At 44.8% G+C, this 27871-nt stretch overlaps 1 protein-coding gene across 1 annotated transcript in view; it reads left to right on the top strand.

The window, feature by feature from the left end:
• The window catches only part of TLL2 (tolloid like 2), an 84980-nt gene that overhangs the window by 22117 nt on the left and 34992 nt on the right, over nt 1-27871 (top strand). Inside the window, exons 2-5 of the mRNA XM_053949288.1 lie at nt 8467-8577; nt 24231-24302; nt 26765-26935; nt 27732-27849. Of these exons, the coding sequence (XP_053805263.1) occupies nt 8467-8577; nt 24231-24302; nt 26765-26935; nt 27732-27849 (472 nt within the window). The remainder of the gene's footprint in view (nt 1-8466; nt 8578-24230; nt 24303-26764; nt 26936-27731; nt 27850-27871) is intronic.

The raw sequence follows: 27871 nt of genomic DNA on the forward strand, positions 1-27871 counted from the left end.
CAGCAGACTGGAACTGGTGGCCATGAGGCTCAGAAAGTCTTGTGGGACGGCTGCTAAGGGACACGAAATATTTTAGGTCAGGGTCTCCTAACTCATGGTACCAAAACCAATAGTGAATAAAAGAGCCTGAATTCGTGAGACAGAAACTGCTGGCAACCAGTCTCCATGCCTGTCCTTGAGGTGTGCTGGGGTAAGAGGGTGATCCCTAACTACTCTCATCCTTAAATGGTTGACTGGTGACAGTCAGGGCCTGGAGTCCCTACAAGGCAGAGGAGAAGGTCCCATGAAAAGAGTTTGTTCCATTGCTGCACAGCTGGGCTGTACTTGGTTTTCCTTGTACTGGGGTGTGCTTGCTGCTAAAGATCCTGATTTCAGCCCCACCAGCCCGAGGTGGGATGCTGTCTCTTGCTGAGAGTAGCTCAAGTTATTAGGGACCTCAGCTGAGCTTTTTTTCCTGCCTTCTGGTTTTAGGTCCAAATATCTGCAGTACCAAACCAGCCTGGTACCTCAGCTAGGAGGTCGTGTTGCCAGCAGAACAGGCTTTCCATTAGTGCTTTTTTCCATTAGTAATTGAGATGCACAGCTACAAATGGCAGGCAGGAAACTACAGGGACCTGATGTGTTAGTTACTTAGGACAAAAACATTGTCAATTTTTTAGGCAAAAATGACGAAGATATGGAAATGAGGTGGTTGCTTTGAATTTTTGTGGCGTGGGGGAAAAGGGGGCAAGAGAGAATCTTCTCTGTGCTGGCAGAGGCTCTGCTGAAGCAATGGGGTGTGCAGAGTGTTACTTTTCTGGATGCTATTGTTGCTTGGGGCTTTGGATTATATTAGCATGTAAAAAATGCCTCCAAGGGAAGGGGCACAAATCACAGCTTGGCCAATAGGGAGGGAAAGAGGACTATAAAACAGAAAATCAATTTAATACTCAGTGGGTGTTTGCAGCGTGCTCACCCTTCCTTCAAATTGCCAAAGGAAAGATTAATTAAAGTTATACTGAGCAGCAAAAATGATGAAGGGGGTGAGATGGGGCTTGTGTAGTTCAGCTTTCTCCATAATTAATTGACAAAAGCATTCTTGGATTTCATTACCCAGAACCTTGCAATTTCCTGCTCTTAAAGGGCAGCTGAAGCAATGCTGGATTTCCAAGACAGCATTGCTGCCTTGCAGGTTGAGCTAACAAGGGTCACTTCATAGGCACCTGGAGAAAGGGCTTCTCCAGGGCTTCTTCGTCACATTGTGCTACTGTGTTATTTACAGGTCTTATCATTTAGGATCAGACCACAAAATCCTTTTATCTGGTTATGATTTTGTTTCCTGGTTCCCACTTCTGTATGCACTGTGGGGTGCAGGTGTTGGCAGGGGTGGAGACAGCTGGTTCCTGGGCCTCTGGTCTCTGTCTGCTGCCTTCATTTAACCAAAATAACTCTGAGCAGGCTGTGACAAAAGCTGTTGGAGAATCATGGCCATGGTGGAATGGACAGAATCTGGGAAGGATACCTGTGTCCATCAGGTAGCAGAAGGGGGCCAGAGTTGCCTGGTCAGGAAAGCCAAGTGAGTTGTTGAGCTTGGTTTCACTTGAAAGGGAATGAGGTCTCGAAGTGAATTTACCTGCTTTTGGGGTGGCTTTGAGGATGTTTGTCGGTCAGTGTTGGGGGACAGAGCTCAAACTGTGTGTGTTCATGAGTCCATGATGCCTTCTCCCTAAAGTCTGTTTCCTGCCTACACAAAAAAATGTGGCCAAGAGGCACTCTGCAGACTGTGTACAGCATCAGGGAGAAAAATTGAGATGCACAGCCAGATCCCTGTCTCATGTCAGCATTGCCACGGAACTTGCACCATCACCTAGAGCAGAAAACAGTGTTAGGAAGCTCCCACAGCTCAATTTACTTCCTATGGGAGCATGGGTTGTTGCTTGGGTCTTGCCCCCCAGATTACAGGGGAGCAGCTTCCTTAAAGGAAGCACCTGTGAGGTGCTCTGAAGTGCTGGGCAGCAGACACCCATCCCCTTCTCTTTCGAAGGTGCAGGTGTTTAACCATTTCAGGGCCCATAGAGGGAGCTGCTTTGCTGCTTGTGCCATGGATTTCCAGCTGCCTGGCATGGCTTTCCAGCCCTGTGTTCACACATGCCCTCCTGCACTGCTCATTTTACAGGGAATGGCTTCGTAGATTACTGGATTGGTGTCACTGCCATGCTGAAGTGGAAAAGATGAAGACCTTGAGTGAGGAAGTAACCAGCAGCAGTAGAGCTGTGAATTTTAAAATGAAAATGCCTTTCTCCTAACCTGATTTTGGCAAGCTCTATTGCTTGGTTCTTGGTTAAAATAACATGGTATTCAGTCCAGGGACAGCAAAGCTGGGCATTGTGTAGGCTCACATGTATGTTTGCAGTTTTGAATAAACTCAAGCCCAAAGTATTTCTTTGTTCCTGCATTGTCACCTTCTAGGGTAGGAAATACATTGAATATGAATCAGGATTTCTGGCCTAATTTGGTCTCCTGCAGATTACTTCCCAAGAGAGGGTGCTTTGGGAGCACTACACATGATAATTTAGGCAGTTTAGGTTTCTGCAGAAATGTGAATAGGGATTTGGAGTCTGATTCCCAGCAGATTTTGATGTTTTTGAAATATTTGTTGCCATTTAGAAGCTGACCATGTTCATAGACATTCCTACACAAACTGAGGGTAATTTCTGAAACAAAATGTGCTCCCTGGACAGGGGAACTTCCCAATGAAGACAGAATCACCAAGTCCTTATTGCCAGGAAACTCCACTGATGCCAGACACCAGCTCTGACTCCAAACACCCTTGCTGAGTGGAGCTGGTTACCACCAGAGCCTCCATAGCAGCTTATCCCCAAAGCTGGCCTGTGGGAAACTTGTGCTCATTCTTACTGAGGAGAAACAAACTGATCTGGATGAAAACACAGTGGCTGAATGTGGCAGTATTGATGCTTTTTGTTAACTAGCTGCTTGTTTCCCATTTTCCTTTGTTTTGAGTGTTTGATGCTCTTGATCTGGCCCTATTTCCAGATTGCTGATCTGGGATTTTTTCTCTCTCTTTCACTCAGGCTATTTTGAGGCTTTGCTTTTCCCTCTGACACAGCTGTTACTTTGCCCTGAGGAATGTATTGAGTTTTTTCTCTAAGGTATAAATCTTAGCATACTTCAGAATATTGTTCTGCTGGTTCCTGTGCCAGCAGGAGGTTCAGCAACAGATCTGTCTTCCTGTGAGAAAAGAAATATGGAGGTGCTGGGAATGTGCTTTGATCTGTTGATTTATTTTCTTATTGTTAGACTGCAAAGTGTCAGCCCGAATGAGAGCGTGGCCAGCCCTGAAAATCAAATCTCCCACCATTCAGACCTCTCAGGCTGGGGAGCATTCTGCAAGTGCTCAAAAATAACTTGGCATGTGTTTGCCAGTGCATGAGGAGTTCCACTGCTGTTTGCCAGGAGGTGGGATGTGTTACCATGTCCACATATGCCCAGCACCCCTTGCCAGGTGCTCCTGTTGCTCAGGTGGGAGGGACATTGGTTTTCTCTTACATTATTTGGATGTGGTTGAGTCAGCTCTAGAACAAAGGAACTAATTGGTACCCCAGGACCTTTCCATAATGTGCATGATGGACAGCAGAGATGTGGGTGGGGATAGAGGTTGTGCCTCAGAAATGCACGTGTGATTGATCTCAAGGGTGGGTTCAGAGCACATCCTACACACCCAGAGCACTGAGGGGCACAAACAGAGGGTGTGGCTCATCCCTTGGGTGGCACAGCTGAGTCTGTGCCAGGCAGGCTCTATCAGTCACCTGCCGGTGATGCTCACAGAACTGGAGATGTCAGGGTTAATTGTGCAGGCGCTTCTTCCTTGTTTATTTTGTACTGGCACAAGTCATGAGGTACCTCTGCTTGGGAACCCAGCTATTATCTACACACAGGGGCTGGGAATGCTCGTGAAAACTGAGTTTGAGTTGTGAGTATTGATGAAACAAGTCTGAGGCACCTACTTGGGTTCACATTGCTCCTTCTTTAACCTGCTCGTTTCTGTATTGCCCTGTGGGACACCTGCTCAAAAAGAGCAGGAAAACTGTGTTAGAACTCTGCTAGAAGAACTGAAAGGAAATCTGTCAGTGTGAGCTGTGCCAGTTAGCTGCAAATGCAGAGAAGATCCTTGAGCTGCTGACATACACAGCTTGGCATGGCCCCATAGCAAGAGGGCCCCTTTGACTCAAATTGGGAAACAAAGTCTTCAATCTAAGTTCAGATCCCATTCAGCACATAAAACCTGCCATTTTTTAATAAAAGCTTCAGAGTCTATGCTTGAGGTGGAGTGGGATGGAGGGTGCTTTCCTGGCAGGCAGGGTATACATGTTTCCAAAGTCTCTCTTTCTGTCAATCTCTGTCACAGCTGGTTCTGATCAGTGCTAGAGGGAAAATTGCAGTGGTCATCCACAGTGTGCACAGGGGGACTGCCCTGCTGATCCCTGCCACCAGGAAAAACCTATGGCCTATACTGGTGCTGGAATAGGGGCTTCCTGGCAAGAGTTTGTGACAGGCAAATGGATGGAAGGTTTGCTCCAACTTGGTGGCTGAAGATCAGTCCAAACACAGACACTGGGTGATGTTTTTCAAGTATGGAGTTACATTTTTCTTCTAGCAGCTCAAGTGGCTCATGTTCTTGTAGAAGCTTGTAGCTGACTGTGGTGGGAGTGAAGGATACCCATCCCCAGGAATTTGTCTTGAAGTGTTGCAGATAAGCCTGGTTTTACCAAATTGCAAAAGTGCATTTTGGGTTGTGATGTATTTTTAGGAACAGTATTATTATGTTTTCTGTCTGAATACCATAAGCTTTTTTTTGGTGATTTATTCTTTTCCTTAGATGTCTTTGAAGGAAAGAAAAAAAAAACAGAAAGTACAAGATTCTTATTAAAAACACACTTTTCATGGAAAATGAAAGTTTTAAACTGTTGTGAACACTTCTGAATTGAATTCTCATGAGAGACAGCACAATTATTTTTCTCCTCTAAAATAGGATTGTGCTACTCAGAACCAGGGAAAGGAGAAAATGCAAGTGGGAAATAGGAGAAGGGCAGCGTTAGTGGGGGGAAAAGCAAGTTGGAGGTGATTCACAGGGAAGAGTGGTGAACCTTTTAGAAAGAAGACACTTTGTACTGTCACATTACTGGGGAGTCCCCAAAATGTTACTGTGGAAAATGAGGACTGTGAAGACATTCATGGTTTTTGGCTCTGGCTGTGGGGGAGGCACCTGGAAAAACGGTTGAGCCTGTCCTCTGCCCAGAAGGAAGTGTGCTCCTTCCCAGTGCCACCTGCCATACTTTCCTGGTGTCATGGCACCCCTGTGCTCAGCACACAATTCAGATGTCAGCATGTGGACTGTTTTCCTGTGGGAGAAATGTGCTGAGAATGCAGACAGCTTGCCAGAGTGCTTTTTTCATTTTGGTGCTGAATTTGTTTGTTAAACACTGTCATCCTTCCCCTTTGCCCAGGAAAGAAATGCTGTCTGTTTGCATATGCTGGGGGCGGGGGGGGATGTGAGGTTCAGCATTCTTCAGGTGGTTGGTGCAGGTTACCAGCCCAGTAGAGAAGCAAAGTCTCTCATGTTGACTCCATCAAGCTCAATAAGAGATGCTCTGTTCTTACTATCCAGAGCGATTAATGCATTTTCTCAAAGAAAAGCTGGCATGCTGTTGCACTGTGTGTTAAGAGTTTGCACCTGGGTGTACACTACAGAGCTCTGCCAAGAGACACTCTGGTTTCCAAGCTTGTTAGCCTGCTGTTTGGAGATTTTTTTGTTTGTTTGTTTGTTTGTGTTTTTTTGTTTGTTTGTTTCTTTTTTTTTTTTTCCCCCGGAAATCCTCCCACATTAAATTAAAATGGAGAACTTAGTAAAAGAAACCAGAAGGGATGGTTTGAGATGCTTCCCTTGCCAGCAGTCTCTGAACTTGTGACCCTTTAAAATAAAGTATTTGGGCTTTCCTGTGGGACAGCTCCCTCTGGGTGGAGGCAGGCTTACAGGCTTGCATGTCTTTAGGAAGGGGCCTTTGATGGCACAGGAGAAGTTGCAGTGTAGCATTCTCAGCTGGGACTTCCAGCAAGGACAGTTGTTCAGCTGGCTGGGGACTGGAATAAATCATGGTTCCCCTGGAGCACACTGGGACTGCAGAGAGCTAGAAATAAATGCTCGGGAAATTCTGCTTTTGTAGTGGGCTATCTTTCAGGATGATGAATTACTTTGTAACAGAAAGAGATCCCTTTGCTAGAACTGGGAGTAAACTGCTGCCTTCCATTGGGAAGGACAAGGTAACAATTCCATGTAAATCCACGCTGCAGGCTTGCCCTGCAAGCTGTGTTTTGGCATGGGCTACCTTGGCCTGAGAAACAGACTGTGTGCTACTAGTGGGAAAGAGCCACTGAGAGCCCAGGGTGGTGGCAATGAGTTGGGACAGGAGGTTTGACAGGAGGGTAGGGAATGCTGGTGGCAGGTGGCCAGTACAGTGATGACTTACCAAACGTGCCTGGGGAGGTAACTGGATGGCATGGGATGCCGTTTGCATCTCTGCCTCCTGACTGGGCAAGTAATTTCTGTGGATAGATAAAATGTCTTCTCCTCAAATTGCACTCACAGGAACCTCTGTCACTGCTTTCTTCCACTTCCACTTTCATCCCAATCAGCTTGGGATGTTTGGCTGTACTGGTAGACTTGTTACCTGGGGGGGATCTGCCAGTGTTTTGTGTTCTTCTCTGTTCGGAGTGACAGCTCGGATTGCCCAGAAGCTGGGGAGAGCCTGAGTTCTGTGTTTGTGTAGCAAATGGAGGGTCGACCCTAGTTATTGATGATGTTAGTCTGTGTTATGGATTTGTCTGCATAAGCCACGTCCTCTTCTGGAACTGAGTTTTGGTAGCAATTTTAAGGGGACCCAGTCAAAAAGCTGGAACAGGTAAACAGCCAGGTAAACAGGGGAGACAGCTTTGTCCCAGGGAAAGGGAGAAATAGTAGACTCACACTCTGCTCATGCCAGGGCTCTGCTGCTTGTAGCAGGCAGTAGCAAGCAAAGATTTCTTTCCATGCCCGCATCCCAGACCAGTGACATTGGCAAATACTATTGTAGTGACTGAGGTGCTGAGATTCAGAATAGCGGAATCAAGTCCTGCATCAGAACCAGTACCATGTTGTGTCAGAGAAAACTCTGAGTTAACCTTTCTTCATTCAGTTGCCACAGATGTGATGGCAAGTTTCTGATATTCAGGCAAAGGTCCATGTTCCATTTGGTCCTGGCAGTAAAAGTGAGATGGTTGGTAAAGCACGTTGGTTTCTCAGGCCTAATGTGCTTTGGTCAGTTATGTTCCTAGTGTAGCAATGGGATGTTTTTTCCCCTCAAGTAATGTAAATGTTGACTTAACAAGAGAAGTAAAAAGAAATTTCATCAAATCTGGTCATTGTTGCAGACAGTGCCTTAGCATTGTTCCTTGTCTGTCTGACCGAGTTCCCTTCAACCATATCATTAATAAATTTGCTCTGTTTTTTCTAATTTTTCATCAGCCTATACAGGCCTCTTGTACAAGTTTTAAGAGTTCTGTTTGTAATCTGTTTACCTCTGAAAGATCAGCTAGGCTTGGTCAACTGCCTCATTGCCTGTGCTTATTTTGTTCAGATTCTCAAAATGGTACCTATTGGTACTGTGTAGCATCAACTCAGCCAGGAAATACTCCAGGGCTATATTTTTTTTCCACTCAAATGATTTCCAGTCTGTTTCTCTGAGCTGTGAATGTCAAGTGATCTGTTGTTTACCTTATTTTGCTGCCTTCTGACTGAAATGCAAAGATTTTTATAAAATTGAAAACTCTGCAAACTTAAATCTAGGGAACTTATCCACAAGGGGACAAATAACTGGTGTTTCTCTAGCTAAGTGGAAATGGTAGGCTGGCTCTCAGGTTGGACTGGGACCAGTGCAGTGTGTCTGGGTGTATGAGGTCCTGAAGCCTGTAGCCTTTAAATATACAGTGCTGAGCTCAAGTGCTTCCCTGCTGTCCTCCAGTCTTACGCACATTGTTCACCTGGGGGATGGTGCAGTGCAACGTCTCAGTAAGGGTCTGAGCTGTGACTTACCTAGTTCCTTCACAGGAAATAGAACCATGCTGGTGGTTGCCTCATGCAGGCTTTAATGAAGAGTGAACACCACCTCATTGAGAGTCACACCTATGTGAAGGAGTGGCACAAGGAATCCCAGGTCATCATCTCATTCTGGTGGATCTGTGCTGTGATTTAATGTAAGTGCTGTCACTTGGCCTCCACTGATGTCCACTGTTGGTACTTTTAGAGCTGCAGCAACCTTTGACCTTTTTCTGGTCCACGAAGTCATTGCCTTTTATGTGTGATACAAGCCAACTGGGAACTGTACCTTCCTTCCAAAATAAAAACTAAACTAATTGCACTTTGTTTCTCTCCAGCTGCCTTTTGGGGAGATATCGCTTTAGATGAAGATGATCTGAAGTTGTTTCAGATAGACAGAACTGTTGACTTAACAAAGCACTCAGATGGCAACGCAAGACACACTTCAGGTAAGGGCAGCCCTGGGGTGGTGATGCCTTCTTTCACCTGGTTTTGTCCTTAGGGAAGGAGGATTTCATTTCCCTCGTGATGCTGTTCCCACAGCCAGAGTGGTGTGTGCAGAGCTTAGTTATGGCACTGGGGTTGGGATCCAGCTCTGAACTTTGTTAAATAAAAATCAAGTCATAATTTGATGTAGCCAAATCCTATCTTGACTGAGGGATATTTTCAGATTTATAGCACTGGTCTCTTTCTAAGAGGACATACCTTTTTGCTAATTTGGAAGGAGATGTGTTTGAAGTTGGGCCATTCAGTTTGTCAGGAGTTCTGACTCTTATTATGCTCCTTTTTCTTTCACTGTTTGATCTTAATGGAATAACACATTTTTCAGCTGTCTACTAGTAAAACCCACTGCAGTCATGCATCCAGACTGCCCTAGAAGTGATATTCTAATCAAAATAGGTAAACAATTGTGTTGATTTTCTATAAAGTGTGTGCTCAGTTTGTCCCCCTGTGCAACTCTAATGTATGCTCAGTCTCATGCCAGACCAAAGGTGTTTCTTGACTCAGGACCTCTGACTGGACTCCAGCTCTAACAGTCTCTGAAACACTGCATCTGATTCAGAGGGCTCCCCACAGTGTTTTTCCCTTTGGTTCACTTTATACTGCAAGAGAAAAATTGCTGCAAGTCTGAACTCTGAGAGGTACTAGAGGGATTGGAGACAAAGAAAGTCAGAACAAACTTCTCTTTTTCTTTGCTGTTCTGCCTCTAGTTAGCAAGTAGGGTGAGAGGGTGGGTAGAGGCAAAAATCACTGAAATTGTATATTCACCTGACCTCTGCAACTCAGCTCATCTATCATTTGAAAGCACTGGTTACAGGTTCTCTTTCCTTGTAACTGCCTAGCTTTGGCTTCAGAGCATCTAAGTACCATGTAGGTCTGGTTGTGGAGGTGAGTGGTCCAGCTTCCTATTGGGATGAGTGTGAAAGATGACACATCCAACACAGGCATATCTAATTGTCAATGTCACTGAAATTCTGGATAGAGAAGGGCTGTCCAGTTCTTCAGATTATGGGTAGCTCCCTGGAAATGCCATTGTCCTGCATTGCCGTGTCACTTAGCCCATTCATATTGTGCTTTTGGCTGGCACACATTCTTAGGTGGTAGGTTATTAGAAGCAGAAGATATATCAGAAAATGAGGTCTAAGTGGGACAGGCAGCATGAATCTCTTTCACATCCCTTTGTTGATTCCTGAAGTTAGATGAGGACATTACTGGGAAAGCAAAGTCAGATATGTTTGAATGTATCAGTTTTCTCTGGTAACGTTTTTGGTTGTCGTGTCTAGCACATCTCTTTCACTTGGCACTGGTGCCAGACCTGGAAAATGAACTGGGTTTAATAACTCACATCTATATCATTTAATGCTGGCATGGGTCTCTTACAGCCACAGCTCGTGTGGTATGTTTGGACCAGTCTCTTCTTTGCACTTTTTACTGATGCATCATACAATGCTTTGCCTTGGGTGAATGGAGATGTCACCTCACTCACTTTCCCTTGTCCTCATCTCTAGCAGGTTTCATTTGTATCCCTGAGAGTGCAGCTGACAAATGGGCAGCCCCTGTGACTGTGATGCTTTCTGCAGAGCACACACAGAGGGATTTCTGTGGTCACCTGCCCTGTGAGGGGCTCTTTGCATGGGCAGGAAGGGTTGATTTTTCTCTTGTGAGGCTTGTTTGACACTCAAGTGAATTGTAAGAGGGTGGCCTACTTCAGCATGGTGGGGAATTGGGCTCCATTCTTCCCTGGGAGAAAATCCTACTCCCTGCTTTATTTCCAGTGGGAAGAATGCAACCTCTGTACAGAAACAGCCTAAGACCCTTTATGAATGGAACCCCTTGAATGATAACATTTCAGAGTTGCCTAAAGCTGTTAATCGGATTAGTTGTATAGTGGAGGAAGTACTTAGTACGTGCATACAGACACCCAGGCTCTTCGCATCTGGGAGCTGCAGTTCTGACCATGTTTTTAGGCCAGGCATTCTTCTTGCCCGGTGTTGTTCCCTTGTTCCCAGAAAATGCTGTTCAATTGGGAGGAGAAGGGAAAATTGTGCCATTTGACACTGCTGGGCTGTTTGTAGGTGTGCACCCTAATAGCTTGTGTGGAGCATCTGCAGCTGTCTGCAGGAAGAGTGAGGTTCCCGTGTACTTAGGAGTGATCGGACACATCAGAGTGATCCTCTGGATCCAGCAATGTACTGCTTGAGGGAAAGCTTTGCCTTGGCTGGTAAAGACAGAGACTGTCAGATGTTTCGAGTTTTCCCCTTCTTCACTCTCTCCCAGTCATTGTCTAGAAAATAGCTAGGTTCTTCTCTGGGTCCTTGAGAGAGAGGAGCAGGGAATCGGAGAACTCTTTGGATTTTGCCACGGATCTCTGTCCTGAGCTTAATTTCACAGCATGAGTGTGCTTCGGGCATGTTTTCTCCATTAATTTTCCTTGCAGAAATGCCATGGTAATTTTTCAGAAACTAAAGATTTATGATCCTGCTTGAGAGGGGAATGCCTTGAAGTTCAGTGTTTCCAAGCATTTTCTCAGCACATATTGCAGTTAAGTGTTTTATTCCTAGTATCTGAAAGCAATGGACTAAATAGCATTGTCTCCTTGGTAAAGTCACAGAGCAGGATCATGGTTCCTACCCTCTGAGCAATGCTGGCTCAGAGCTCTCTGGCAATCCCCTCAAAAACTGCTCATGTAGATTTTAAGGGTGGATGTCTCCTTGGTACCCTTCTTCAGTGCTCCAGCGATGATGTTCATCTTTGGCTTTGTCTGGATTTCTCTGTCCAGTATACCCAGATTCTTTTGTGTTAGTGGTCACATTAATTGACATTACACAGAGAATTGCATCACTTGTGTTATGTACTTAAAGCCTTCTGGAGTGTAGTGTATGACCTGATAGTTCTTATTCATGTGAGCAGTCTCATTTGCACCAAAGGATCTTCCTTCCTAAAAATGTATCAGGGAGAGTACAGGTCAGGCATCTGAAAACTGCAGTAGGTTTTCAGTAGCATCTTGTGTGCAAACATCCTGCATTAGATTACTTTTACAAGTGGAGTTTTCTTCAGGCCCTGTTGAGGGAAAGGCAGGTGTGGTGGTCTCTGGCTGAGTGGAACCCATTTAATCCATGGGTTGATCTGCACTGACTTGGTTAAAGCTCTGAGCTGTGTGAGTTAGTAGAGGCTATTTGCACGCAGTGCAGATTAACTGTGAGTGAATGCCAGATGTGCTCTACCAAGAGCTACCAACTAGTTAATTTATTATCAAGACCCTTTCATGATTTCCCTGAAGGTTTTTTCCAAAGTGCTGTCCTCCAACCCAATTTTATATTGTGATCATTACATGACTTCTGGGCTCCTTTCCACAGGTCTCTCAACCTCAGCTCTGTTTTACCTGAAACCTAGTTTTATTCTAATCAGTGATCTGGCAAAAGAGCTGTTTGAAGTTGAACATTTGACCTTTCTTTGAGTTAAGATTTTTCTAATTTTCTAAAGCAGGATTTTTTTTCCCTCATTGGCTGTTCTCCTTTGAACCTAAGTCCTAAACTCGGAGACTTACTTGTGATCTTTTTGTTTGTTGCTTTATATTCTAAGAAATTTTGCAGACCAAACTATGTCCTCCACGTCACCTGCTCATCCTGCTATCACCATCTGTAATACCGTATAAAATCTGCCGAACAAGGAATTTCTCCTCTTCCTTAAAAATGTTTTGCTGCTAGAAGAAGGGACAAACAATGAGGTATATTGTTAAAATGCAGGTCTTAGCTGCCTCCCTACCTCTGTTTCAGTGGGATCAAGTTTAGATGTTATGTTTACTATGAAAATCAGGTGGTCTTATGCAGTGGTGTTGAAATGGATGCCCTTAGGATTTGGACCTGTAGAGAGACAGTAATGGTTCAGAACATAATGAAATGAATCTGTTACCTGGAGATCTGCCGGTGAGTGCTATCTCAGCAAGCCCAGGCATCACCAACTCCTAATCACTTAGATGAAAGATTTTTCAAAAAGTTTGCAATTCTGAAAAGTTTCTTGTATTTTTCTAAACTCTAGTGAAAATATTTGCTTTTACAATATAATTTAGTTTAGAAGAAATTTGACTGAAAGCTTTGAGGATTCATCTGCTGCAATGGGAAAAAAGAGAATCCAGAGGCAGGCTGGGAAATTGCATAGTGTCACCTCTCTTTTGGACCCAGATGAGTCCACTGGTGCAAGGTGATTATCTGCTGAAGCATTAGCCACAGGGGAAGAAGACCTTATTTCTTGCCATGCCTCTTAGAGGTATGTGCATGTTTAATACTAACTGGCTTGATTTAAGTTTTTATGGGCATTTTAGGGATTATGAGGACTTTTCTGATACATTACCCCTTTACCTGATTTTTGTATCAGAGAGACAGTTGCTAGTCCTGAAAGTCACCTCTGTGAGTAAGAAGGGCAAGTCTGTCTCTTCAGGGTTTGGCAGCAGCAGATCAGAAGCCAAGGGCATCTGGCTGCCCTCGCTGATGCCATGCTGTGCTGGACTTGCTGCTAAGAAGCTGACTCCATATCCCACTGTCGCCAAGAATGCTTTTCAAGAACAGTCAAAACAAGTTTTCTTTACCTCTCATCCTGAGAGGTTTTGAGGCTCATTGCTTGAAGGCTTTGATGAGCCTTTCACACTGCCACAAATGACTGGCAGAAAAAATTCAAAGAGCATCTTTTCTAGCTAGAGTAATGCTTCAGATAACAGTGCAGCTGGGAGAGGGATGTATTTGAACCCAAGCTCTCTACTGAAATCAGTGGAGACAGAGACTGCTGGCAGTGACTGGAGGCTCTGACAGCAAATTCATACATGTAATTCTCTGACAAATGAGGCAGACAGGAGTTCTGCATTAGACCTTGTCTTAAGAGCAGGGACCTGGTTCATTGGCAGCAGCTCTGCTGTTTTTGAGTGTGCTGTGAAAATACAGTCAGCTGCTCTGCTGCCTCACCACATCTGCACATGGGCCTATCTGCAACAGGATGCCTTGCTTTTTCTTGTTTTGAGATGCTCATGGTCACTGTTTCTGGTTGCATTCTTGAGGAAAGGCATTGATTACCATGTAAACTGTATTTACTTGCTGGACAGGTTGCTGGACTGCAGCTCTCCTGCTGAGAGTTGTGCTACTTCAGGGTGAAGAGCAAGACTTCACGTGTGGAATGCTTAAGGTACTGGTGGCAGTCACAAGCAGGATTTCTGCTGTTTCACTTTGTGAGAGCTTCCTCAGTGAATGGGCTGTGGCCAGTAGTAGTGCTGCACATTACATCAGAGTCCTCTTGAATGCTACTCATGTATTTCTAGTGAAATTTAACTTAGTGCAAAATATACTTCTAGAAGACTGCAAAATCCAGGGATTTAGACCATGACTAACTGAGATTCCAGGGACGATCTGATTTATGGATTTGAAAGCAAGACTGTTAAATTCAGCTGATTTGACACATGCTTGCCACCTCAGCTGGTTTTCCATTGTAACTCATATTTGGTGCTCTACTGTAATGTCACTTGGTTCAGGGTAGAAGGAGTGGACTTCAGCATTGCTGGATTTCACAGAACCACAGAGTCATAGCATTTAGGGCTGCTTGGAGCCCAACTTTTAATTCATTTAGGCTTAGAGCAAGTCTATGGTTGTGCTAACTTAACCTGAGCTGTATTGGTCATATCAGCCAGGAGCAATACAGATAACTATGTATGTGCTGTAACATAACCCACATCTGTGAACTCTCTGCAGGGGTCTGCTCTTTCCCTGGGAAATCATTAGTGAAGGTTGCTTCCTCCTGTGTGAGTAGAGGAGCATCTTTGTTCCAACAGACCTGTCTGAGGGCTCTGTCCAGCTGTCTGCATACCTCCTTTCAGTTATCCACAACACGTGACATGCACTCTGGGGATGTCTCTTTGCAATCCAGGCACATTTTTAACAGGAAGAGGAGCCTCAAGAGTGGAAAGGTAGGTGCCTAGAGCTGGCCTGATGCTGAGGTTTGATTAGCTGTGCCAGATGATTTTCTTATGACTAGTCCAAATGTTTACCTCTGTGAGTCGATTCAGTCAGGGGTTTTACCAGAGCAGACAACCATGAAATGCATTTCCCACCATTCTGTGGTTTGCTAAGGCAAAGCAGGAGCTCCCCTTTGAAAGAGCTGAGTAAGTCCTCTAGGGCCAAGAGTGTTCTTGTTCGCTCTGCTTTTCTGAGTTATCACCTGTCCCAAATCTACACTTCTGTGCAATAAGCCAGTGATCTTCTCTTTGAAGAAAAGCAGATACTGTGCTTTTTTTCTCCCACCCCAGAGTCTCACAGTCCTATTGCAACCTTGCCTGGCTTTCTCCAGCATAAAGATAACTGTCTAGAAATCCCATACCCTTAGCTGGTGGACCTTCTAATGCCCTCTGTAGTTAAGATAGAAAATGCCTATCTTTAGGTTTGATATTTTCAGACCAAATGCTTTTCTTTATGGGTTTCTGAGTGCCAGCTTGAAGCCTTTTCTGAAAATTATTGAGAGGGATTTTTCTCATCTTAGGGATGCACTTTTTCTAGTCGCAGGACTAGAATCTGCCAGTCTGGTGCTTAATGGTAGGAGAGGAGAGAAAGTCATCAAGTCAAGATGCCAGAGCATGGAGTGTGTATATGTGCAAAGGGGACAGATCTCCCTTGTAAAGCTGGAGAAGAAACCCTGAGTCAGGACAGCATGGCTGTCAGGAGTGGGGAAGTCAGATTGTTGGCCACATCTGCCTGTTCTCAGGGGCTGTCCAGTGCCTTCCTGTGCAGTGAGTGCTGCTCGTGATCTGCCTGAGTAGCAAGCAACAAGAGGTGCTAGAGTCTTTACTCCACCCATCCCACCAACAGATATGCAGGCTCTGATTTTCTTTCAACTAGGGTCTTTCCAGTATGGCATGTTGCTTTGAAACCAGGTGGGACTAGTGGGCTTGCAGTATTCCTTTACACACTTGGCTGTGGGGTTCCAGACTTGTGACAGAGAAATGAAATCTATGTCCTTTTTCCCCTTTGCTTGTGATAAAGGTTCTGCAGGGCAGGGTAAAGACAGTCCCAAGCAATAGGTGCTCAGTACACCTGAATGGGGCAGAGCACAACCTGAATGACACAACCTGTTACTTGCTCCACATTTCCTGTGGTCTAAAATGTTCTTTTTCCTCTTGTCTGAGTTCCCAGTGGGCAGCTGGCCACATGCACCACAAAGTTTATTTTGTAAATGCACTGTTCCCTGAAATCAAGTTTTCTGGATGGTGGCCTTCCACCTGTCAAAATAATTGGTTTGATTTCTGCTGTGCAGTCAATGTACAGCCTTACGCAGTTTTATTTTAGTGGTTTTATGAGCGCTGCAATATTGCTCAAATGAATCCATCCAAGCGATAAAGCTTTCTCCATTGTAACAAAAATCCCCAGCTATGTCAAATGCTGCCACTTACTCATTCTTAGTGGAAATTTTAGTTGTGCTTATCTTGTGAGTAACAATTCTGCTTCTTTCAGAAATCATCCAGGAAGGATATTAACTCAGTATCACTCTTGTCAAATGCTGCACTTCAGAAATTAAATAGCATGGATTTTGTTAATGAGTAATTAGCATTATTTAAGCGCCCAAAAACATCTGCAGAAACTATCTGTTGATGCCATGGTTGAAGCTACTTCCATACAGCCTGTTTCTGTCATTTCTTCCTATTCAGCATGGTGCCACCATCAGCTTTGGGCATAGCTGCTGCAGTGCTCCTGCACAGATGATGCCGAATCCCTGCTGCTCCGCGCTTAACTATGCCAGGTTTTGTCTTCCAGCCCCACTACGTTCCCTGTTCTCAAAGGTCTCTTGGGCACATCTAAAGCACCTGGAAGTTGGTACTGGTTGGCACCATTAACTCTTTCAGGAGCTGGGGTAATCACCATGTAGGAGCATTTATAACATCTGATTTCTGTTTGCCCCTGTTGTGCTCTTGATCGCTCTTAATTAAATTTTCTTTTGCTCTTGTCTACAGCTGGTGTATCACATTTGGAGGCTGTTGCTTTTACTGATGCCAGAAGAGTCTGAATGGTCTTTTGTATTTAAGTGGAAGTTATTAAATAGTTTTATATTAATTAAGTGTGATGAAGGGAACACATGGGCAAATGTACTTGAGGAGATCTGTTTATCCATATGGAAATTACATTGAAAGTTAAATCCATTACCCTAATTGTAAAATTTGACAGTGCTTAGCCAATAACTGTGGCATTGACTAAATCATACATTTTTGCTTCAGAGCTGGGCAAATGCCTAATTTCCTTGAATATTTACTCAAATGAAAAATTGTATTTGCCTCAATTGCATAAGCTGCCTCGTCATTTATAAGAGTGTTTTAGTCAAATGAATTTGGAGGCAGAAACAGTCCATGAAAGAGTGGGGTCTAATAAGCTCTGAGAGCAGACATTGCAGGATGGTCACTCTGAAAGACTGGCTGGGTCATCTTCACCCTTAGGTTCTCTGCTTTCAAGCCGGACTCTGTGTCCACAAAATAAAAGTCGCTTACACTGGTCAGAAAAATGTCTGGAAGGCCCAGGGAACAATCAATTGCCAAAATGGTTTGTTGGACAATAGCAAACAGCAAATAAATTAGAAGTTGTAAACTGCTCGTGGTTGATTCTGAACAGAAAGGGGTTACATTTGTGGAATAAATGTGTTCCCTTTGAGCCACTTGTTCAGGCTTAATTTGGAGACAAGGCTGATGCTTGTAGCTGCAGTGGACAAAACCCCTTTGCTGCAGCTCCCCTTTTCAAATGGTGAGGACAAAGTATTTATTCAGCTGTCAAGTGGGAAAAGAAAGCAAATTAGTTTTAGGCTGGAACACTGGACTGTGTTTGCTGTTGTATTTCTATGGCCAGATGGTGACTTGGACAGCCCTGGGGAATGGGTAACAAATTTCTCCAGGGCAAAGATCAGAAGCAAAAGGAAATATTCAGATCATCTTGCAGTTCCACTTCCTAGAGAGGAAAAGGGAGTGTGAGATGCATCAGGCTGTGTTAGGGAGGGAATTAGCCACTCCTTTTCTTCAGTTGTTGCTGTTGCTGAATCCTGGAGTCAGTTGGTGGTAGAGTGGGTTTGAGACCCAACTCCCCCTGCAAACTGCAGCTGTCCCTGGGAAGGACAGGGCAGCTCCACCAGCACCTATTGGGGCAGCTTGTTCAGTGAGGAAAGTCCTCTGCTCCCCATGGCTCTTGTAATGACAGCAAATGATTTGGGCACCTGTTTCACCAAGGAGTCAGGGAAGACCTTGGGGAAGGAGATGGTCTAAGGTTACCTAACGGTAGCTACATTTGGCTTGTGCTCCCAAAGTGTTTTAGAGTCCCACTTGCCTGGCCACAGTGCTGGTTCCTGCCTCAGTTTCCCTGGTTTGGCAGTTGGTTTCAGGTGCTCTTTAAATGAGCTGTGGTGGGGTTGGTAGGTAACCAAGCAGATGAAGTGCCTCAGCGGTATCTACTTAGGCTGCTCAGCCTGTTAAACATGGTTCAGGCTCCCAGGACACAAGAAGGTACCAAAAACTCTCCAAGGAGCTCCAGGACTATGAATGTCTGAATGCCTAGGCAGGAAAAAAGGTCTCTCTAGTGGCACAAAATGTTCTTCATGGAAGAAGTTTTAATTCCATTCAAACATAACTTAGCTTCCCATGTAAGTGTTTTCATTTTGAGTTAGTTTTTATCCAGTATAAACAAGGTGGGGATTAGGAAGGCTGAAGGGGAGGAGTGGCCTGGCTGGGTTGCTGAGAGCCACAGGCTGTCCCTGGAAGCCCCTGCTGGAGCAGGGCAGGGAGCTGCTGCAGGGCAGCACAGGGAATAGTGCATGGCCCTGTCTGGAGGAGCCTGGGGTGCACTGAGGCTGGAGAAATCTGACCTCTGCAGGTCAGAAGGAAAGGAATGTCAGCCAAGGGGGGCTGTGAGGTTGGTACTGTCTGCTAGGACAGCAATGGGTGAACCCAAGCCAGCTCTTACAGTTTCCTTATTGCCTGCCAGTTCACTTTCCTTCTTCCTTTTCCTTTCTCTTTCCTTCCAAAAGAGAGACAGGGAGGGAAGGTGATTTTTATGAATTGAGAGGAATGTAATCGTGAATCAGACACCGGTTAGGAATAGATCTTGATCCATCAGATTGACCTGAAATCAAGTGCAAGGGGATGGGGATAGTTGGTACTATGCATTACTCAGTTTATATACTGGGAGGGGAGAAGTCTTACACCATGTGTGAGGACCTGGCTAAACAACAGAGACTCTCACATGGCCAGAATACTAATGTACCCTCTTCAGTATTTAATTTTCACTTGCTTCAGTAAAAGCACTGTACTTGCAGGGCTCTTTCTCACTGGAAGAAACTCATGAGATGACACAGGTTGTAGGTAACTTTTTTATTTCTTTTATCTCTCATTTATCTGTCTTTTTACCCTAGGGAACAGAAGTGATTGTTACAGCCCACAAGAAAAGACTCCTTTCAGTCTTCTCAGTCCTTCCTTTTATCCAGAGAATGTTGATCCCCCTAAGCATTAACTCTCAGTTAAAAGGTTGGTGGAGAGCTTGGGTGAGATTGTCCTCTTTCTTGCAATGCCTTCTTTAAAAACAGGATGCATCACAGTATAAAAGTAATGTTGCCACTTCCAGAAGAGCGAGCAGTATCCAGGGAAAATACAGGGTGTTTGGGAATGGTGCTGCCTGCACTTCTGCTCTGCCTGCCATAGCACTCCAAATACAGCTGGCCAGCAGAAGATTTTGGTCCATTAAGTGCTTTGTAGCTGATGTCTGTGGCAGCCCTGGGTTTGCTTAGCTGACCTCACCTTCCTCCTCTCATGAACTTCCCTGTGAGGCCAGTGTCCTCCTTCCCTGCACAAGCATTCACAGCTGATGTGGAGATGACACATTTGCCTGTCAAGCCTCTGGACCTTGGGACTCTCCTGAGTTATTGCAGCTAGTCAGCTTACTCTGAATAGGAAAAACAGATTCCTGCAGGGAATTTGGGGTTCAGAATTCTTCCTTTCTTTAATTTATTTTTCTTTAAGTAAATTGAGGGAGCTTTGGCTATTCCACTGACAGGAAATGCTGAAGGATATATCTCAAATCATTTGCTCAGATCTCCAGGGTATGGGGGTTTATGAAAGGTTTTTGCTATAGACTCTCCACCAGCTCTGGGAAACATCTGTTCTGCATTCTGACTGTATTTTCCCAGCAGAAATTGTTTTAATAAAATCATCACTTTTTCTGTGCTTAGAAAACCCAGTGAAATAAAGTTTTTCCTATGCTAAACAGTTCTTGACCACTGGTTAATGAAGTTAAAAACTGCGTGTAACATTGTTTGACTTATCCTGTTTTTCCAGGAGTTTCTCTGATGGTCATAATATGACAGAATTCATCAGAACTGGAACTCTAAAGAATGACTAGTGTTTAATGTTAACTGCACTACTTGGTTTTCTTGGTGTTTCATTGCTGTCTCTGTTTGAAATCCAGTCTCTAAGCCGTGACCTGTGAATAGCCTATATATTGAGTGAAACTATGAAAGCAGGGTGTTCTAATGCATAAGGTGGGGGGGGGGTAAAATAGTTAATAATTTTTCAAAAATATTTTTTATCACTGTGTTGTGACCCAGCTCTGAAATGGCCTTTTCTCCACAGTAAGATACATTAGAAAAAGTCTTGCTGCGGTTCGATTCACCTGAGAGCAAATAATTATGTGCACAGCCGAGTTACTCTCTGCTAAATCAGAAAAATTGGAAAATCTGTCAAAGTCCTCAGTGCTCACTGTGGACTCCTTTGTCCTCAGCAGAGGTGATGAGCATATGGGTGGTAGTCATCTACAAAGTTCAGCTGTAGAACCCTTTCCCTGTGTGAACAGCAACCAGGAAAGGGAAAGGAAAACTCTATGAACATGAAGAGGTTCTTCATTGGTCTGGAGAGGAAAAAGTATCCTGGCTTGGACCTGTTCTGAAAGTGGTTTTGATTTTAATGGGAACTTTTACAGTTTGGAAAAAAGGGAGGTGTTGCAAGCTTCATACCGTCCAATTTCCCATATAAGAATATTCTGTGTTCTCAGACTGCAATTTTTGAGACAACTACAATTCCTATTGTCACTAGTTGGGTCTTAGACTAACATCATAGATAGGCATCATTTGAAAATGAAGCTTGACTCAGGATAGACTGATGTTTCTCCTTTCTTTCAGTTGGGTAACTCTTCTTGCCTCAGAGTAGCATTTTCCAATGAAAACTCAAAGATGGATGGTGCTAAAATGTTTTGGAAGTCAGCTGCCCCTCAAGCAGCTTTGAGGTCTTAAATGGTCCTGGTAGGAGGGTGGTAGGTATTTCTGGGCCAATTACATGCATTCTGATTCACCAGCAGGCTGCTTCTCTGCTTTGCCTGGCTTTCCTCTTCGTTTTTCAGACAAGAACCCCTTCATGGTCCATAAACAAATGGAAGAAGCACAGAAGCTTTAGTTGGCAAGAGATCTGATTGTCCTCTCTTTGGTGATTCAGACTACCTGGGCTTAAGCAAAAAATCCAAATCAGAACATGCACAGCAATAAATACCTTCAATCCTGAATTGCATCTTGTAGGAGACACATTTTCAGGTCTGATATATTACTACTTCTCCGAGTCCCACCCTCTCTTTCTGGAAGTACGGAATGGAGTCTGCTTCTTGCTCTTCCTTCAGGCTGTGCATCTTTTGCCTGTGCTAGTGGTGCAATAAACTACAAACAGTATCGTTTTGGTGGCATGCTTTGTGCACTCTCTCTCTCTTAATCACTTGTTCTTTATTTTGGTTTCAGCTGAACAACTTAGACTTCATTTAACAAAATTGGATTTTCATTTTCCTCTCCTAGGAGAGTGAGAGAAACTGCTTTCTTCACAGCAATGCCCCAGCAATGCTTTCTGCTTCGCTGGACCCTTACTTAGCACCTCAAGCTGCTTCTAGTTCCTGAAAACAGTTTATACCCCTCTTCTTCAGCCATGCTTGCAGACATGGTGGATTTATCTCAGATTTGTGGTTCTTTCAAGCTACTGGACATTTCCTTCAGTTAGCCAAGCTCCCTTGGCAGTGCTGGTCTGTGAGAAACAGAGAAACAAGTTGTTGTACAAGTGCACTGTAGGTAGAAGATGAAATATTCCTCAGCCTGGGTAGAGAATCTCTTTTGTGTCTCTGCCAGGTCATGCACAGAAGCTAAGTTACCTAGTTAGGGAGTCCAGTGATGTTCTGCTGGGGTTGCAGCTGTTAAGTAGGACAAATTATTAGGAAGAATTGAATTACAAAAATGCGGAGGTTAAGAGGGTTTAGGAGATCTAGTACAGCTCTCTGCATGGAGACATGACCTAACAAATTCTGTGTCTTCAACTGATTGTGGGAGAAGCAGACAAAACTCAGTCAGACTGAAGAAGGATGAGTGCTGGTCTAGCACAGGAGAGGGTGGAAAGTAGTGAGGATGAAAGTGATCTTGGGGGGTTTGTTAACTGCTGGAAATCCATTAAAGTCAATGTCATGTCTTTGTGGGATACCAAGCCTGCTTCTACTGGCTTTCCACAGAGCACAATGTCAAACTGGAAATCTCCCTTCTCCTCTTCAGTGTTTCCAATGATAATGGGCTTCAGTACATGCATGGGCATTTCATGCTCTGGAGCAGTAACACTAGAATATGTTCTGCTTTTGGATGTGACAGAGTAGTCCGACAGAGAGGTACCACTTCAGGAATGTGTTGAGGGGACAGCAGGACCTACACATTACGTGCAACCTATGTGCAGCTGCTTCCAGATACAAGGTGCATTTCTTGGCTTCCTTATTTGTTGTTAATGGCATATCAGTTCTTCTGGGATCCTACATTAGCCCTCTCTTGGAAAGAATCAGAAAAGGACTAAATGTCTGTCAAGTCACTTCAATTTTTGGGATATCTTTAGGCATCATGATGACAGGAAATGTCCAAAAACTCAAGTGAATCAGAAGAGAGTCTTCTAAAATTGTCATGTTTGATTCCAAACACCCTTGTGAGACACAAGGCTGTGGGTGCTCCCTGTCTGTATGAGTGAGATTAGAGTTTGAAAATATCTGATATATGTGCATCCCCATATCTGGCCTTTGTGTAGTGCTCTCCCTTTTCATGGGCTCTATAAGACAAAATATGCAAAGATGTTGTAGATTTCATTAGTCACACTAGTTTATTCAAACCTCTTCTTTGCATAAGAAACCAAGGCCTGCACTGATCTCTGGGAAAGAATGTGCTCACAGCTTGGAAAAGCCGTGTGCTCGAATGGCACCGCGGCACAGCAGAGGTCAGCAGCTCGGGCACAGGAGAGGGGCCCGGCTCTAGGGTTTGGTGCCATCATTTGCAATTCAATCCCATGCAGCTCCCTCTTAGGAGAACAATTCACTAAATACAGAGTTGTTCTTTTTCCCTAATTCACCATATAATTCACCTCCTAAGTTCAATTAAGAAGCAATCTGTTTGTGACTGGAAGCAAGCTGCATTTATTTAGAAATACAAAATTATCCTTTGCCTCAGCAAAGACTGCATGCCTTAATAATTCTAGTGATGAATGGCTAGTTGGGGTTTCCTTTAAATGGAATGAGATATTGTGTGAAGAATAGCATACTTTGCAGGGGTGGGGGTGGGAGAAGTCCTGGGGATGTAAAACTGAGAAGAGGAACTTTTGTTGAGCTTGGGCTTAAGGAAGTGACGAGGACTGGGCATGAAAGAAAACAAAGGGAAATCTTAGGATGGGACATTGAAGCTGGAAAAGAGTGATAAAGTTCAGAGCAATCCATCTTGTTGAATCAGGCTTGTTCCTGTTCACACATCTAGTGGCTTTTGTCCAGCCAAGCTCTGTTAAACTATGGCACTTCCTTTGGGAGACAAACCCCTGATTTACTGTGTCTCTTGGACCAGGAAGCTCTAACCTATAGCCAGCTAAAAGTCTGGGTATTCTGTTTTCTTCTGAATTGTTTTGTAACTATTTTTCATCATAATTTTCCTGATACTCATATCAGTTACAGTAGTATAATGTTGGAGATTTCTTACCATCCTCTCAGTCCTTCTCCAAGTTGCCAGAGATCTCCCTTTGGATATCCCTGTTGGATGGGCTGGAGAAGGATTTGCTAGAAGCCAGCTCCAGAGCAAAGGAGAGTTTTCCAGCTGGCAAAGCAAGACTGCTTCAGTGACTGGAAGATGTCCAGCTGTCTTGAAAGTGAGACATCCCTCTTGGAAGTGTCCACACTGCATCCAATACTGCTGTATGACCAACAGTGTATTCTTATCTGCATGTGGTGGTTTACCATGCTCTGTCTTGCCACCAACAGTACACAAACTTGCTCTTGCAATACCTCTACAGAGATCAGCTCATTCAGCTCCTGCTCTCATTAAATCTCCATGAAATTAGCCTTCCCTAGAAGAGACTTTCTGCTTATTCAGCATATGGAGAAACTTAGGCATGGTATGGTAATGAGTTGTAAGGTGTCACTGTAGGCTAGGAACAAATCCAGGAAAAGTGCCTAGCTTTATCAAGGGTTTAGTCCCTGCTCCCTGAAAAGGGAAAGCAGACAGTTTCTGTGGCCAGCAGAGCCCCAGCCAGCTCACCAGAGATGAGTCTCTGCTCTTTTTTCCTTTGCAGGAGGCCTGGGAGAAGACGTGTCAAGTGAAAATGCCACTTCAACCAACCACAGTGACAAAGCAGTTAAAAAGGGTAATGTGGTACCCCACCCAGACCTTTGGGTATTTTTTATTTACTTTTCTTACCCTCTGTAAAAACACGTTTTTGTACTGTTTTGTACATGTGTGTGCCTCCATGCCTGGGAGATCAGCCCTGCCCAGGCATTTTTTGCTGCTGGTGAACTCTCTGAAGGGGTGAATTTGTCTTGTATAATGTGGTAGGTTGACCTCATCCAGAAGCCAAGCACCCAGTCACTATTCCCCTCCTCCAGCAGGAGAGGTGAGAAACCAGGAAAAGCAGGAGTGAGAAAACCCATTGGTTGAGAAAAGACAGTTTAAGAAGTGAATGAAAGGGGAAAAAAATAAACAAAGTGGTGTAGAGGCAACAGCTCACCCCTACCCACAAGGAGCCTCTGCTAGAAGAATGTGTCAGGCCTCTCCAGAGAGGAGAATTTAACAAATTTCAGTTGTTAAAGGCAGAAAACTACCTACTAAGGAGCAGTCAAGAGCTGTTGCAGGACTGGTGAGGAGAATTTGCCCAAGAGAGTGTGTTGCTGGCAAGGAATGGAAGAGTTGTGGCACAGAAGTGTGGGCCCAGAGTCCCCTGTGCAGGGCTGCTGCTGCACCAGGCACAGGAGAGCCCAGGGCAGACACCTCCTCACTGGGGTTTGCTATCAGGAACCGTCCATGTACAAATCCACAGAGATTTTGGGCAGGCCCAGGAGCAGTTTGTGAATAGAAGACAAGACTACTTCTATCTTGAGACCCTCTCTCTTCTTCTAGCTGTGGCCCTTTTAATGCCAGTGCCTGTGCTGGTGCCTGGTACCACCAGTACCAGGTGTATGCAGGAGGGTGATTCTTCCTTTTCTGGGAGAACCCCCAACCTCAGAACATCTGCCTTCCAGGATCCAGCAGCTGGCTTGGGGACAGGGCAGCTTCTGAAATGGCAGGAGTGCTTAGGAGTAAGGAGAACAAAAGGCAAATTCCCGGTTTTGTCCTGCAGCTCAGAGCAAGGTCTTCAGCAGGAAGGGCTTGACCTGGTGAAGCAGGAGAGAGGGTTTAAAGTTCATTCTTTTCATTCCCTTAAACTGCCTGAATTTCCTTCCCATTGTATTGATCCCCTCAGCCTTGACAGTAGTGGTTTGCTCATTGGTGCTTCAGTGGAGGGATGAATAGGGGAAGAGGCTCTCAGCAGCCCCCCTGGTCACTAGAGGAAGGTCTTAGCAGGACCTGTGCTTTTTAATAACCCAGCAGCCCATGTCTCTGACTTGGAGAGCAAAGCTGTGGCTGGTCTTGCTGATTTACATACAAATTGCCATCCTCATGGGCTTCACAGCGGTGGCTGGTGAGCCACCATCAGTAGTGCTGCTCCTCAGGGTGACAAGGACGTTCACCTTGGTGTGACCCTTCAGGCCAGCACTCACTGAAGGCATAGCAAGCCCTGTACTCTGTTGTTCCTTTGCCCTTGTCCAGCTGATGAGTTGGCTGTGCAGCACAGGGAGCTTATCTAACAAGTGGTGTCTGCGCACAGAGATTTGTAAGGCTCACCTGGACTGTGGCTGCTTTGAGGGTTTGAAGTGCCCATGGCACTTCAATTAGGGAATGAACAACTAGGAAACTTTGAGTAAAGGTGCCAGCACATTAAAAGTGCAACTCATGTAGGCATAACCAGTATCTGAGCAGAGCTGCAGCAGCACAAATGCAGGGCAAGGGACAGGGTCTGCCTAGAAGCCTGTATGAATCCTCTTGCAGATTTCAAGGGCAGTGCTGAACACCACACAGCCAGGGCTCCTCTACCCTTCGTAACAAGAAATGAGATGTGTTCTGCTTTCCCTTTTGTATTTTTGCTCCTTTTCACTAAAATGAAGAGATTGAGCATGGATGGAGATCTGCGCTTCTGTTTTTCCCATCCTGAGCATCCCTCCTCCGCAGAGACTGTCCGGTCTTTATAGATTTCCAAACTACCCAAGACCTGGTATGTGAAACCAAAGTAATACTTTTCAGCCTTGAGGACAGATTTCAGAATTAGGAGTCTGTCACTTTCTTTCAAAGCCACCTCAAATGAGTAGTTGTTGCTGTGAAGCTATTCCTAATAGAACAAACCATTCTCTGCAGATGAACGGATAGGTAGGGCAAGTTGAGAATATACAGTGGCATCTAGGCTTGATTCCCACCTTCTGTTCCCCTTAAGTGTCCCCATCTGTGATGTTGCTGTTGCAGAGAGGGAGTGGCTAGAGACAGGGAAGGATGTGCTTTTACATCCTAATGGGAGAGCAGCTTTGGCATGATGCATATGGAGGCTCTAAAACAAGGAGGGTCAGTTTTCTATAGATTAGCAGTCTCAAAGTCCCAAAAAAATCGCTGACAAATTGGCTATGGCTTCTGATTTGGTTTAACACCTTGTTTTTTATCTTTTTCTGAAGCTCCAGGGTATTGCCTGAGGGCTGCAGGTGGAACTAAAGAGGATTTAAACAGTGTTGCCACTCTGTCTTGCAGATGGCAGGCAGAACACAACGCTTGCAAGGAGCCCGAAGAGGAAGGAATACAAAGAGGAGCCTGGGATGGATACACACTCCTCTCCCAGAGTGCGCAGGGCAACCACGTCCAGGGCTGAGAGGATCTGGCCAGGGGGGGTCATCCCCTATGTGATCGGAGGGAATTTCACTGGTCAGTAGTGAAAACATTGCTTTCTGTTTGCCATGGGGCTTGTATCTCAAACTGGGTAGGAAATCTCTGGAGCAGAGTTCTCCCACCAAAGACTCAGGTCCTTGGGAATCTGTCTCCTGAGGTAGCGTGGGCGTGTCATTGCACAAGGAGTTGTGCACTGTGGAAGCGTGAAGCTGAGGTGTGCAGTGAGATGGTTCTTGTCTTGGAGTCCAAGAAATACTTGAGTGACTGAGTCACTTTTCTTTAGAGGCCAGGACCTATGAGCTGTGCTCACCCCATTTTTCCAGAAGAGAATCCTCTCTGCTGCTGGAAGAGCAGGAGCAGAAATACTCTGGGTTCCTGACAATAGCTTTGCTTTAGTTTTGAGGAGCATTTGTAGCACTCATGAGATTCCTGGGTCTTGAAAGATGTGTGTGGTCATTACTTCATGTCATGACAGCAAATTTGGCACATCACTTAGTAGCTGGTGTTCAGATCAGAACACCTGGCAGCTCTGCCAGAATGGCCTGTACCTAGAAAGGTGGCATGTTTTATATTCACAAATATTGAGGTACTTAATCTGTAAAGTTTTCTACTTGTTTAATTAGAGCAGTAAATTCATCAGGCACAAAGAGAGAAAAGATGATACATGAAGGTAATGCTATAGCTGGAAGTGGGCCCCAGAGTCCAAGAGGTGTCTGCAGGCATAAGATTGGCTGTTTGACAGGTTGACTGTTCCCATATCCAGATGAAGTCTGTTAGAGATTTTCCTAAAAGCCAGGTCTTCACTGTTTGCTCCTCTTGATTTCTTTCCCAGGAACCCAAAGAGCTATCTTTAAGCAAGCAATGAGGCACTGGGAGAAGCACACTTGTGTGACCTTTGTGGAGAGAACTGATGAAGAGAGCTTTATTGTATTCACGTACAGAACATGTGGGTAGGTGATGCACACATTCCCT

The sequence above is a fragment of the Vidua chalybeata genome, chromosome 8, assembly GCF_026979565.1.
Source record: "Vidua chalybeata isolate OUT-0048 chromosome 8, bVidCha1 merged haplotype, whole genome shotgun sequence".
NCBI classification, from domain to species: Eukaryota; Metazoa; Chordata; class Aves; order Passeriformes; family Viduidae; genus Vidua; species Vidua chalybeata.